This window comes from Medicago sativa, chromosome 4 (genome assembly GCF_051527215.1).
Source record: "Medicago sativa cultivar Bolivia chromosome 4, Bolivia_mono, whole genome shotgun sequence".
Lineage (NCBI taxonomy): Eukaryota > Viridiplantae > Streptophyta > Magnoliopsida > Fabales > Fabaceae > Medicago > Medicago sativa.
In genome coordinates, this window is record NC_140752.1 from 39791447 (window position 1) to 39805050 (window position 13604).

General features: G+C 31.9%; 1 protein-coding gene across 1 annotated transcript; it reads left to right on the top strand.

The window, feature by feature from the left end:
• The first annotated feature begins 1575 nt into the window (after positions 1–1575).
• On the top strand, positions 1576–9604 carry EMB2279 (pentatricopeptide (PPR) repeat-containing protein). Its single transcript, XM_085701323.1, has 9 exons — positions 1576–2412; positions 3699–3890; positions 4306–4387; positions 4493–4684; positions 5332–5445; positions 6033–6123; positions 6208–6365; positions 7895–8326; positions 9124–9604. Exons 1-9 carry the CDS (start codon positions 2174–2176, stop codon positions 9529–9531), a joined length of 1908 nt encoding a protein of 635 aa, XP_085557449.1. The 5' UTR covers positions 1576–2173; the 3' UTR covers positions 9532–9604.
• The last annotated feature ends 4000 nt before the right edge of the window (positions 9605–13604 follow it).

The following is a 13604-nucleotide window of genomic DNA, read 5'->3' on the forward strand; positions in this document are numbered from 1 at the left end:
GTTTTAACCGTCTACCTGTTTGTACGAATGGGTAGACGGAGTGCAGGAGTAGTTGTTTGTTTGGTGAGTTGCTCGAGGATAGCGGGAGATTCCTCTATTTTATCCGTTTCGATGTCTTAGATTAGGCTCTGACCTAGGATGTCAATCGTTATGTTTGTTTTGGATTGAACATGTTGTTGAGATTTTACCTATATGTCAGGATTTGGAGATTTTTATGTATTGCCATATTTGGAGTTATAACATGTATACTTGGAGATGTATGCTATATATCCGCTGCGTAGTTGTTTGAATTTTTTTGCATGTTATATTATGGTGAACTTTTGGAGACGTAACGTCTATTTCTTGAATAAATGATTTATTCGCGTGTTTTATCGCTTTAATAGAAATAGGGCGTTATAGTCTTCTCCCCCACCGGTAGATTGAAACTGCTAATCTCCGTGTGCCGCCTCTCGTACAAAGCATGTATCATGTCATGCGCCACACTCTTATACCCCGTGTATAAGAGATCACATAATCCAGACGCCTTCACAAGTTCCCAAAACCAACGAAACAAATAAATTTCTTAATCAATTAACCGCTTAATAATTTAATCTCTTAATCAATTAATGACTTAAACACATAAGCATTTAACATTTAATCGCTTAACAATAAAAAAAAATGTATCACTTAATAACTTAAAGACAAACATTTAACATATAACATTTAACACTTAAACAGTTAACAATAAAACAATCAATCACTTCTTAAACACATAAGCACTTAACAATTAATCACTTATCAATAAAACAATTAATCACTAAATATGAATTTTTATATTTTTGGTGGTTAAAAATTCATATTTAATTCATGTTTTGTTAAAAAATTCTAATATTTTTTTACAATATAATACACATTTATGCACAAATTTTATTAAAAAAATACATGAGTTGGCTTAAAAATAGGGACCAAAAGTGGTGACTGAAAATTTTATAGAGACTAAAAGTCAAAGAAAAATTTTATAGGGATTAAAACGAAAATTGGATATATTTATAAGGACCAAAAACATATTTAACCCTAGAATAAACAAAAGATAGGCAAAATACATCTTTTTGTCCTTTAAGTTAGACAAAGATATCAGGTTAGTTCTTTAAGTTTTAAATAAGTCCTTTGAAGTATATTCAAGTTTCAAATAGATAATTTAAGTTATTAATTTAATGCACATAGTTGAAATTTTTTAAGTTTTTAAATTTTAAACTTGTTTTTAAAAAGATAATAAGAATCTATTCGAAACTTAAAAAATTCAAAGGACTAACCCAATACTTTTGTGTTATGTTGATATTAGAAGATTAAAAGATGATCCCGTGAGCTTAGCTCAGTTGACAAGGATATTACATATAGGGGTTGATGTTTGAACCCCCGCTTCTCTACAATTAAATTGTGTGAGCTTACTTAAAAAAAAATATAAAAAATACTAAAAGATGTATTTTAGAAGGTGTAATAGACTTCGCTGAATTAATGTAATTTTCCCCAAAAAAAAAAAATTAAAATTCATTCCCCATGGCAACGTTTTGGGGTTTAGAGAGGAGAGGATGACTCAAATTGAACAACAACAATAACACCGAAGATGGTAGTTATTAGCTTGGAATTCAACGGGAACTTTACTGCCTCTGCTTTGCATTATGGTGCCAATTCTTTCTCTTTCTCTTCCTCGTCCTATCCACTTCTTTCTCGTTCTCGAAATCTCAATTTTAACCCAGTTATGGTTTCCATGAAAAATGAATTGGAATTTAAACCATCCTTTGATCAATATTTGAAGGCTATGGAATCTGTTAAGAACAACACACTAGTCAAAAAAAAGGGTCTTCATAATGAGTTTCAAGATGATGAAGTATCCTCCTCCAGAGGAAAACAGAAGAATAAAGGGTTTAGGAATGAAAGGAAGCAGAAATCTGATGGGTCGAAGCGCCGGAGTCGTAGTTTAGACTCAAAATCTGATGAGGTTGATAGTATTAGAGAAAGAGATAACATAATTTAGTCGAATTTGAACGGTGGCCGTGGTGGGAGTGTTGTAGAGAGAGGAGTTACTTATGATTTAGAACAACAAGTTGTTACTAGTATTAGAGAAAGAAATAACAGCAGAAAGGGTGGTAAAACCCTTGGTGGTGGTGATAATTTTGTAGATAGAAAAAAAGCTATGGATAGAGGTCCGGGTAAAAGATACAGCGAAATTGAGAGTATGACGAATAGAAATGGACGGAGGAATGTCAAGTCGAATGGAAGCAGTAAACGATTTCTTAATAGAGGTTATGATTCTGACGATTTGGTGGTGGAACGAGCAGCATTCAAGAATCTTGAGGATCCTAACAATGTTATCAGTAAGGCACACTTTTCGCATAAAGAAATGGAGGAGAGAATCCAGAAGCTAGCTAAACAGTATGTACTTTATTCATTCTTTCATGCTTTTGGGGTATCTGAATTCGACAAAATAACACACTCGGGAACCATTGTATTTTCTTTGATAAACGAGTTTTTTTTTTTAAAATGCTGCCTTAGGGAACAATTGAAGCAATCTACAAATGTTGCTTAATGCCTAAAATTGATTGTTTTGCTTCGTACTCATTTCATGTAAATTTATTCTTTTAGGAGCTTCTTGACACTGCACTTTACTGGTTTGGTTTTCGGTATTAATTGGACTATGGGAGTCGATGTAGGCAGAACAAGTTAGGCCTTTGCTTCGGCAGAAACTTAATATGTAGTATATTTTACATTAAATGTGATTTCTAAGTTGGTGATCTCTAGATTAATAATCTTTAGAGTTGACTTGTTACATAAGTTCTGTTATTTATGCCATGTGTCTGTCGATAATTCTCGGGCTGGGGAACTAGTATTGAACTCTTGTGAAATCTGTAATTGACTGGTCATTTTTAGGAATGGCTGTTGATTACACTTTTTCATACTATCTTCTTTGCTGGGAGAGGCGCGTTATATGTGGACCTTCCATTTTCTACTATTATCTTATTCACGAGAGCCCTGTAAATAAAATATTATTTGTCTCACCATCTGTGAGTAGCCTTCTTCCCTGAATTAAAATGGGGAGAAAAAGAATGCAAAAGAAGCTGTGTATCTCATATGGGAAGACCACCCAAAATTTATGAAGCAAAATAATTTGAATATTGTATTAACAGTAAGTAAAGCTGGGCTCTACAGTTTTTTTCCCAGTATTATAAGTTCATTCCTTCTTGTTGAATGATAGAAACCAACTGATATAGAAGAATAAAATAGGGAAAATCCCTTTTGATTACAGAATAATATTGCAGAACTTCGAGGGTCTGCACCTCCCTAATGCCAAATGGCCCCTTCCCAGTCAAATCCTCAGATGCCCCCCAATCTTCCCTTCTCTCCCCTATTTATTCTTAAAACTTAACCTCCCACTACTGACTTAATTAATTATTAATCATAATATATTAATAAACCATAACTGCATAATTAACTACTATAATTATAATAAAACTGACACAATTCTAATAAGATATCTAACATTGAATTGTTTTTTCTGACATTAGCGTTGCTGAATAAATATTACAGATGTCTTGCGGTAAGTTGACAATCCAATAGCTATTCGCCTGTTCTCAATGTGTGTGATCTTAGGATTATTTTTTTATTAGTTTGTTCATGTTAAAGTGTTTCTTTCTTGTCTTGTTGACCATTTTCTCGAACAGGTTGAATGGTGTGGATATCAATTTACCTGAATGGATGTTTTCTAAGATGATCAAAAGTGCAAAGCTCAAATTTAATGACTATTCCATAAGAAGGCTTATCATAATCTTAGGTAACCTAGGAAACTGGCAGCGAGTGATACAAGTCATTGAATGGCTTCAAACACGTGAGCGTTTTCAATCCCATAAGCCAAGGTACTTGCATAGCATGTGGTAAACTTAGTATGACTAACACCTGAGTGGCAAGTGATTAGGCATAACTATATATATTATAAAGTGGTGTTAACCAACCCTACTATTGAAGTATGCATAAGTATCATATTTATCTTCCAAGCCAAGTTATAGATTGAAAAAACTAGACATGTGTGATCAAAAGATGGAATTTTTTTATTTGAAAACTGTATTATACTTTGATTTTGACATATATTGGAGCAGAAAACTACATTGATTGATATAAAATTCTGTATGTATATTATCAATCTTGTAGCAGGTTCCTGTTCCCAAAATATTTAACATATGCATAGTTTTATTTCTGGCTAGTGAATGGCCTTTATCCCTGTTTTTTTGCTTTATTTCACGTAGCCGTTAATCTGCTACTCTTTGACATTAGGCATGTATATAATGCTGCACTTGACGCACTTGGGAAGTTGAGGAGACCTGTGGAAGCACTAAATATATTTCATGCAATGCAGGTAATGCTGCTATCAGTCCAATATGCTCATTTTTAGTAAAATTTATGTTAAATAACACGACATTCGAATGCAGACAACTTAACTAACACTTTCCTTTTCTTTCAGCAACAAATGTCGACATATCCTGACTTAGTAGCTTATCATAGTATTGCTGTTACTCTTGGACAAGCAGGGCACATGAAGCAACTCTTTGATGTGATAGATATCATGCAATCTCCACCAAAGAAGAAGTTCAATAAAGGGATATTCGAGAATTGGGACCCAAGGCTGGAACCTGATATCGTAGTTTATAATGCAGTAAGTTGTTAAAAAGGAACTTGGTTTTAGATGTTTTAAGAGATAGGTTTTCCACACCATATCTTTGCAATTGGAGGCCACTTCTAGATTGAAATTAATGGCTTTGGGGTCAGACATTTCATCTTTCTGAATGTGCATGTTAAAGTTTGATAATAGATAGATATTCTAACAACAAGAAAATCCATTTTCATGCCGCTAATTCTTGACTGGACTCAAATTATAGTCTTTATGATCAATTAAAATATTAAAGTAGTTTCTCTTCGTCCATTAGCTGCTTGTTGCTACAATTATTTTTTTTATTCTGTCCTTTGGATTTCCATAAAGAAGGTTTTGATGATCCATCATCTTCCCTTGAATGTTTTCCCGAGTAAATTTTGGTATCCAAATTTGCATAAATGGCATCATGCTTGCACACTTTATATGTGTATACCTTAGTCTTTCGGCAGCGTGTTTTTTAAACTTATCACTGTTGTGGGCAGGTTCTCCCATAACCCATAACTTAAATTGGTTGAATAATTATTTTCCTTCTCCGTTTGTGGTTCTATTTGAAAATAAGTTATTTTTTTCTTGTAAAAATACCTGCCGTTGTTGCTCAGTTTCATGATTAAGGTCTGATTTTGTATTTTATATATTAATTGCATTTTCAGGTCCTTAATGCATGTGTTAAGGGGAAACAGTGGGAAGGAGCATTTTGGGTTTTACAGCAGTTAAAGAAGCAGAACATACAACCTTCTGCCGCGACATATGGTCTAGTTATGGAGGTAGTAGTTGCCTCTAGTGTTTTTATGAGTTATAGTTACATTTGTTCATTTTGAATGAGTCCTGTTATATAACAAAACATTTTAATCAATCTGAGAATTAAAATTAAGCTATTTTACTTTTACTGTTGTATTTTTAAATTTAAAAATATTAAGATTCTATTATAAATTGTGAGTACAAAGAGTAGGAGACAATGCCTCCAGAAACAGCACATCACAGAGCAAATAAGAGAAAATAATAAGCAGCTAAAATAGTTAATTAACTCAAAAGAGTTACTTATTCATTCACACTTGGAGTTGAAGAAGGTAATTAAGTTTAGTACTTAACTGAGAAGAGAAGTGACTAATAATTCAAGTTTCATTTTAAAAAGAGAAAAAGAAAAAAAGAAGAGAAGAGAATAGCATATCCCATTATATTTGAGATCTTTACAAGATATAGAACAAGGTTCCTACTTCTGGTTGTGTCGAATTATATTGCAATTGGGAAACCATTGATTCCATGGAAGAACTGGAAAACTTCAAATGCAGTTGCATCTATGAATGAATGTTGAATTTCACATAATTCACAAATTTGTGTAATACTTGAACAGGTGATGTTTTCATGTGGCAAGTACAACTTGGTTCATGATTTTTTTAGAAAACTTCAGAAATCTTCTATTCCTAATCCATCGACATATAGAGGTATTCTCATTTATTTTCACATCCATGTGAATCACCTAATAACATTATGTGATTGTTATCTTGACATGCTCATGTTATGTGCAGTTCTCGTGAATACATTTTGGAAAGAGGGAAAAATTGATGAGGCTGTCTCGGCTGTCCATGAAATGGAAAGACGTGGAATTGTTGGTTCTGCTTCTCTTTATTATGATCTAGCTCGATGCCTCTGTACAGCTGGACGAAGTCGCGAGGCACTGATGCAGGTGTGTTTTGTTATTCCTGTTGTTTCTTTCAGTTGCTTTTCTGAAAGGGTGGGGGAAGGGGGATAGATATGCTAATATTAATATCCATTTCGTTTTCATTCAATATTACAAGTGCATTAACAGGTGGATTATGTATTATTAAAATTGTAACAAGGCCAGGTATCACAACACTTACATAAAAGTTTGGAGCTTAAAAAATGTCCAAAGAAGAAAGAAAATCTCAAAAGGTGAAATCGTCGTAGTATGACAAAATAAGCAATTCAAATTAAATTCTTGATATTTTCCAAAATTTCTACTTTATATTGAAAACACTTCGATTTTTCAGAGTAAACTCTTGAGTTGGTCCTCACAAGTTACATCTGTCACCATATCAGTGCTAAATTTTTTTTTTGCATAATTTGTGACAACATATTTTGAGACTATTGTGGTAATCTTTTAGATGCTGATCATATTTTTTGGATGACTAATGTGATGTTCTGTGTAACTTTTGAGAATCAACCTGATAGTGTATTCTTCATTTTTCTCAAACCATATATTCTAAAGTCCCCTTAATGCAAGCAGGAACGACCCTATCACCTAAACCTCCCCTCATGTCTAGCTGTACATAGTTCCGTCACATATGAAAACATCATCCAGATGTAATGCTGAACAAACTCACAAAGTCAACAGATTGTAACAGACAAGGCAATAGTTGTTGTTCCAATATCCCACCATCCACCTACCCACGCAACACCAAGAAACTGTAATGACATTGAATTTCCTTGAATTAGGCTATGAAAATATTTTAGGAAAGATTTTTCCTGAGTTAAGACCTTTTGGAAGAATTTCCTCTGAATTTGAATGATAGAAATTTCATTTCGTGGTGTAGTGTGTACCTATAAATTTTTTTATAACAATTTTATCTATTGTCTCCATTGGGATGGATCCATTCCCAATTGAAAAGGTGATGGATGAATCCACAATTTTCAAAGCAATGTAAATGATTTGGAAAGAAATGGAGATCACTGATCATTTTTTCTTTTTTCTTTCTTTTTCAATTTCTTCGGAATCCACTTTGCTGAGCATAGCCTAAGAAATATAAATAAGGGAAAATTGTGAAAAAGTTCTATTGTTAGCACAGTGATTCTCCAATATCTATTAACTACTATGCAATGATTGAAACCAATGGGTTGCCAAGTAGCAATTGATGAAATACAACATAGGATAAAGTGCACCATACTCCTACCTACCTACCTAAGTAATATAATAACTTATAATGCTTCCACCTTAACGAATATCTACATTAATTGTCAATGGTATGGCCTCGGTATGATGTGTTTCACAGGCGTGTGATGAGTATGATGGTAACTTCAGTTGACATAAGTTGATTGGGACATAGTTCTTTTTTGTTAATTCTGTGAATGTATAAATTCTAAGCTCAAAGAGAAGTGTTGCAGTGGTTCTGAAAATTATGTTAATTCTAGTGTAACAAGGGCAGTTGTACAATTTAAAAGGCTTGATCACTGATGGTGTTGCTCATCCTTTGACAGATAGACAAGATATGTAAGGTTGCAAATAAACCACTGGTGGTGACCTACACTGGCTTGATGCAAGCAAGTCTAGACTCTGGAAACATTCAAGACGGATCTTACATTTTTGAGAAAATGAAGGACATTTGTGCTCCGAATCTGGTTACTTACAACATAATGCTGAAAGCATACGTTGATCATGGGATGTTTCGAGAAGCTAAAGAGTTATTTGAGCAAATGCTAGAAAACACAAATCATCTGAGTAGAAATGATGATTACAAAATGCGAGTGATACCAGATATATACACATTTAATACCATGTTAGATGCATGTGCTGCAGAAAAAAGATGGGATTATTTTGACCATGTTTACCAGAGGATGCTGTACCATGGTTATCATTTCAATCCAAAACGACATCTTCGAATGATACTGGAGGCTTCAAGAGCTGGAAAGGTGACCTTTCTATTCTTTTTTCTCCATATTATGATACGCTGAGAATCTTACTTTACCGCATTCTAATTTGTGAAATATACTTAAAAACTAAGAGTAAACATCAATTAAAGCTTGCTCAGTAAGCCAATAAAGAGGAAGAAAACAAAAATGGACTTGAATGAGGTGAACTTTAGACAGGAAACATTATTATAAGAATCTAAACAAAATGCATATATACTTCATTTGAAGATGTAGCGAATTACTCTTTCTTATAAGAGAAATGATATTTGTACAACCACTTTATTACAACTTTTTGACAACTTTCTCTCTCATACTCACATTATATTAGTATTCTCTCTCTGCCTTTCTCTCTCTCTCTCTCTCTCTCTCTCTCTCTCTCTCTCTCTCTCTCTCTCTCTCTCTCTCTCTCTCTCTATTGTTTTGGACCAATGAGAAGAGAGAAAATAAAAGTTGTCATCATAGTTGTCCCAAATGGTTGTACATATATCACCACTCCTATAATATCCGTATTTGCATACATGTATAGTTTGTGTTGCTGCCCTTGTATTAGTATGCATATGTCATGTTTGATTGTAAGTCTCGTTGTATATCCTTTTGTATGTAATCATTGACATATTATCCTTGTTTCTATAGTAAGTACACTTTTGACCTGAATTTGTTCCACTATGATGTTATAAAATCTTAGCTTTAACTTTCTCCTTCTTGATAGAAGACTAATTAATAAATAATAGATGTCAAACTTTATCAGGAAATTTGAGATCATTTCATTGACAAATGGAACCTTGCTTTGTTTTCAGGAAGAGCCATTGGAGATAACATGGAAGCACTTGGCCGCTACAGATCGAATTCCACCAGTTTCTCTAATCAAGGAGAGGTTCTGTACAAAGCTCGAGAAGGATGATTATGTTGTTGCTCTCCAATGCATCACAAATAGCACACCAAAAGATTTGCAACCATTTTCAAAGTCTTCATGGTTGAATCTATTCAAAGAAAATTCTCAACGGTTTCAGAAGGATACAGTTGTCAGGCTTATGAATGCAGCCAGTAATGTAATTTCCAATAATAGTGTGCCAAATCCAGCACTTGTTTGTTTAATTCAATCATGCAAAGATTTTTGTTTTGCCACTGATCTCAGTCTAGCTGACATGGATTCAGCAAACAATGTATTTGCATTAGAAAGCAAACAGGAAGTAAACCAATACTAGGTGAACATTTGTATCTTAAATTTTGTAATATAAATTCGTCCAAGAATGTAATGAAAGCGTTTTATTAAATGCATCTCATGAAAGTTTACTAGTGCAGTACTCCCTGAAATCCGACCAAAACTCTGTTATTTCATTAATATATAATCCCAATCTGTCACATAAATCCTCTCTCCTGGCCTCCTTAAATGCCCTTGAAGAAAAAAGGCAAGCATCTCTTACAACTCAACTGCGGCAGATCAATAATAAGATGACAGAGCTGACTCTGAAATCCACTCAGGTAACCACTCAACTGAACACTTCCTTAAATCAACCACTCATATTTGTATGAGAAGGCCACTTTTCTTGATAATGAGCTAGTGTTACTAGTACTACTACACTCAAAAAGCAGGGAGGCGTAATACTTTCTCCCATTAATCATGTGTCATGCAAAAGATTAAGACAATACTTTCTTTGACATATTGTGATATTTGTTTTGGAATGAGAAACTTCTATGCCTAGAAAATACTTTAGCGATCTTTGGTTTTGAATTTAGTATAAAAAATTATTGATCCTATCAAATTCATCAAGTGAACTGCTTGTCAGAATTACATCATCTACATATACCAATAGTGTTGTGAGACTTGATCCTTTGTGAAGTATGAACAAGGAGTGATCTGTATTTTGTTGTTTGTATCCTTGATCAATGAGAAGACATCAATCTTTCACACTATTTTCTATTCAAACCATATATTTTTTTATCTAAAACTTGATAAATTTTCTCACCATTCTCACATAAATGACCCATTCTCACTAGATATGCCCCCTATATATATATATATATATATATGTGTCACTTGTAGGGGTTAGTCTGATGGTGAAAATTTGATATCTAAGTATGTGTTTTTCTATAAGTCTCAGACTTAAATCCCTTAGACACTAATAATTTTGCTGTTGAGTCAGTTTATCAGAGTTTTACTCTCGTTTTCATTGGGTTTCATGTTAGTGGTTAATGGAATCGATCTTCCGCATTACTCGGTTCTTAACTCAAATATCAACTTTATAAACCAAAAGTATCATTCACGCGCATACGTGGAAACTAATTACCTAAGTGCATCTTCAATGAGAGTCTTTTACTTAACAAGGACCTCAACCTATTAAGGACCACCATTGGAGGAAGAAAAAAGTGGGTACCTATTAGTTAGCGGCAACTATACAAGGACTTTCTCTTTTGTGCAAGTAACGAGTCTCACAATCAAAATCTATACTATATATAAAGAAAATAACCCATTTAGGGAAGATTTTAGGTTGGCTTTTTTGTTATTCCAATTATACCCTTAAACAAATTTTCGTATAATAATGTTATATTGTTGGTGTTATTAAAAAGGATAAGAATTTTTTGTATATTTGATATATTATTGTTGTCATTGAAAAAGATAAATATTTGTTGAGTTTGTTACATTTGAAAATCATAAATATCTGTATATTTTTTTTGACTAAAGATATCTATACTTATAATTTTAATCTATATCAAAAAAATTATATAAAATATCACTGATAATATACATGCGTTAGCACAATAAAAAAACATTGCTATTTCCAGCGACAAATGGTATCACGAGAGCATAGCGAAATAAAAAACATATATTAGCGGAATTCAAAGGAAGTAGTGGAAAGATTGAAGTCAGCAAAAAAACGCATAGGCAAAATACACGTTGGGACGGTTTCGCAAGATTTCAATTTGCGATATATATCATTTTCTGAATAAAAAGAGCGGAAAGACGGACACTTGAGTGTCTGACTTACCGCTAGTAGAAATAAAGTATATAAAAGTAGGTTCCACTATAAGTTTATGTGATTCTTTTTCTTTTAAATTTTTTAAAATGTTCATGTTAAAATACATATTAGTAGACTTATTTAAGAACTTTTTTTAGTTTAGTGTCATTGAAGTTATTGAGTCCTTATCATGTATTTTTATTTAAAAATTATAAATAAATCATGTACATGTGATATCCATTTAAAGATCTTTTGTTAATGTATTCATGAGTTTAATTCATTTGATAAAGGATAATGCATATATCGGAGTTTGAACTTTAAACACTCTACTTATTCACTTTAAGTTATTAAATCTTTCCTTTTGTTAATTTAGTGCTCTTTTCACCACCTGTTTCTCTGTCACAATTTCTTCTATATCCAACCAAAAAGTTTGTCATTAATGGGTCGGGTCCATTGTCATTACTTACTACTCCTAGTTTACAACTTTACACTTGCAGTGGATTTGGCTTGGCAGAGTATTGATGCGCGTGATATGTGGCGCCACGTCAAGGAACTTATCCTATCTAATAATATCTAGGCTTAATTGCACTTTTACCCCCTATATTTTGCCAATTGTGCGATTTTGGTCCCCATAGTTTTCCCCCTTTCTGATTTTATGGTCCCCATGACATTTGGTGCTGATGTGTCTTTTTTTAATCAATTAATGAGTGCCACGTGTGTAATTCTATTATTTAAAAATTAAAAAAATCTAAAAAATGAAAAAAATACCGAAATTTTTTAAAAAAATTGGAAAAATTAATAAAAATGAAAAAAAATCTGGAAAATTTTAAAAATAAAAAATAAAATCTGGAAAATTTAAAAAATAATAATTTTTTTAAAAAAAAAATTCTGGAAAAAATCTAAAAAACGAAAAAAAAATAACGAAATTTTTTTAAAAAATTGGAAAAATTAATAAAAATGAAAACAAAAATCTGGAAAATTTAAAAAAAAAAAATAAAATCTGGAAAATTTTGAAAATAAAAAATAAAATCTGAAAAAATTAAAAAAATATAAAAAATTTAAAAAAATACCGAAAATTTTCCAGATTTTATTTTTTATTTTTAAAATTTTCCAGATTTTTGTTTTCATTTTTATTAATTTTTCCAATTTTTTAAAAAAATTTCGTTATTTTTTTCGTTTTTTAGATTTTTTCCAGAATTTTTTTTAAAAAAATTATTATTTTTAAAATTTTCCAGATTTTTTTTTCATTTTTATTAATTTTTCCAATTTTTTAAAAAAATTTCGTTATTTTTTTCGTTTTTTAGATTTTTTCCAGAATTTTTTTTAAAAAAAAATATTATTTTTTAAATTTTCCAGATTTTATTTTTTATTTTTAAAATTTTCCAGATTTTTTTTTTCATTTTTCCAATTTTTTTAAAAAAATTCGGTAATTTTTTCGTTTTTTAGATTTTTTTAATTTTTTAAATAATAGAATTACACACGTGGCACTCATTAATTGATTAAAAAAAGACACATCAGCACCAAATGTCATGGGGACCATAAAATCAGAAAGGGGGAAAACTATGGGGACCAAAATCGCTCGTTTCAAACTATGGGGACCAAAATCGCACAATTGGCAAAATATAGGGGGCAAAAGTGCAATTAAGCCTAATATCTATATCAATTCGAGGAAAAGGACCCTCTCAACAGTACTTAACCGACCTCCTCATATTTTTCTCTTATAGACAAGGTACTGTTAATTCGTCTTCTACTATCACATATTTTTCTCTTATAGACAAGGTACTGTTAATTCGTCTTCTACTATCATTTTGATCATGGATGCCGTTATTTATCTCATGCAATAGATAATATATTTAGAATTCACCATTTATGTCTAAAAGTGAGAATTGATTTTCATCAAGGTTTTTTTTTAATTATATATAAACTAAAAGACTATTGTTACATTAAGGTGAAACTTAAACATTCCAATAGTGTTGGCACCTCCAAGAGACATTTATCCTCTCCTACCAACTTTGGAAATTTTATTAGAAAAAGTAAAAATTATGTATAAGAGGGTCAAACCAAAACCCTCAAAATAAAAAAATAAAAATATCAAAAGCTTGAAAAATATAAATAAAAGAAAGGATGAGAGACAGCCCAAAAGGAAATTGATGTCATTCAACCATCATTAGATTCACCCTTAGAACAAATGTTATAAGTGGTCTTGTTAAGCTCCTTTTTTTGTTTCTTCGTTAAATAAGGAGTAAATAGGATGTTATCATCGTCAATCTCCTTAACTAACAAATGCCTAATTAAATTATGATCCTTTTGTAGCATCAGGC

Excerpts from the sequence above, each read along its gene's own strand:
- EMB2279 (XM_085701323.1), top strand. The coding sequence starts at position 2,174 with ATGGATAGAGGTCCGGGTAAAAGATACAGCGAAATTGAGAGTATGACG. Across the intron at positions 2,413-3,698 it reads ATCCAGAAGCTAGCTAAACA|GTTGAATGGTGTGGATATCA; the intron begins GTATGTACTTTA and ends TTTCTCGAACAG. Across the intron at positions 3,891-4,305 it reads TTTCAATCCCATAAGCCAAG|GCATGTATATAATGCTGCAC; the intron begins GTACTTGCATAG and ends CTTTGACATTAG.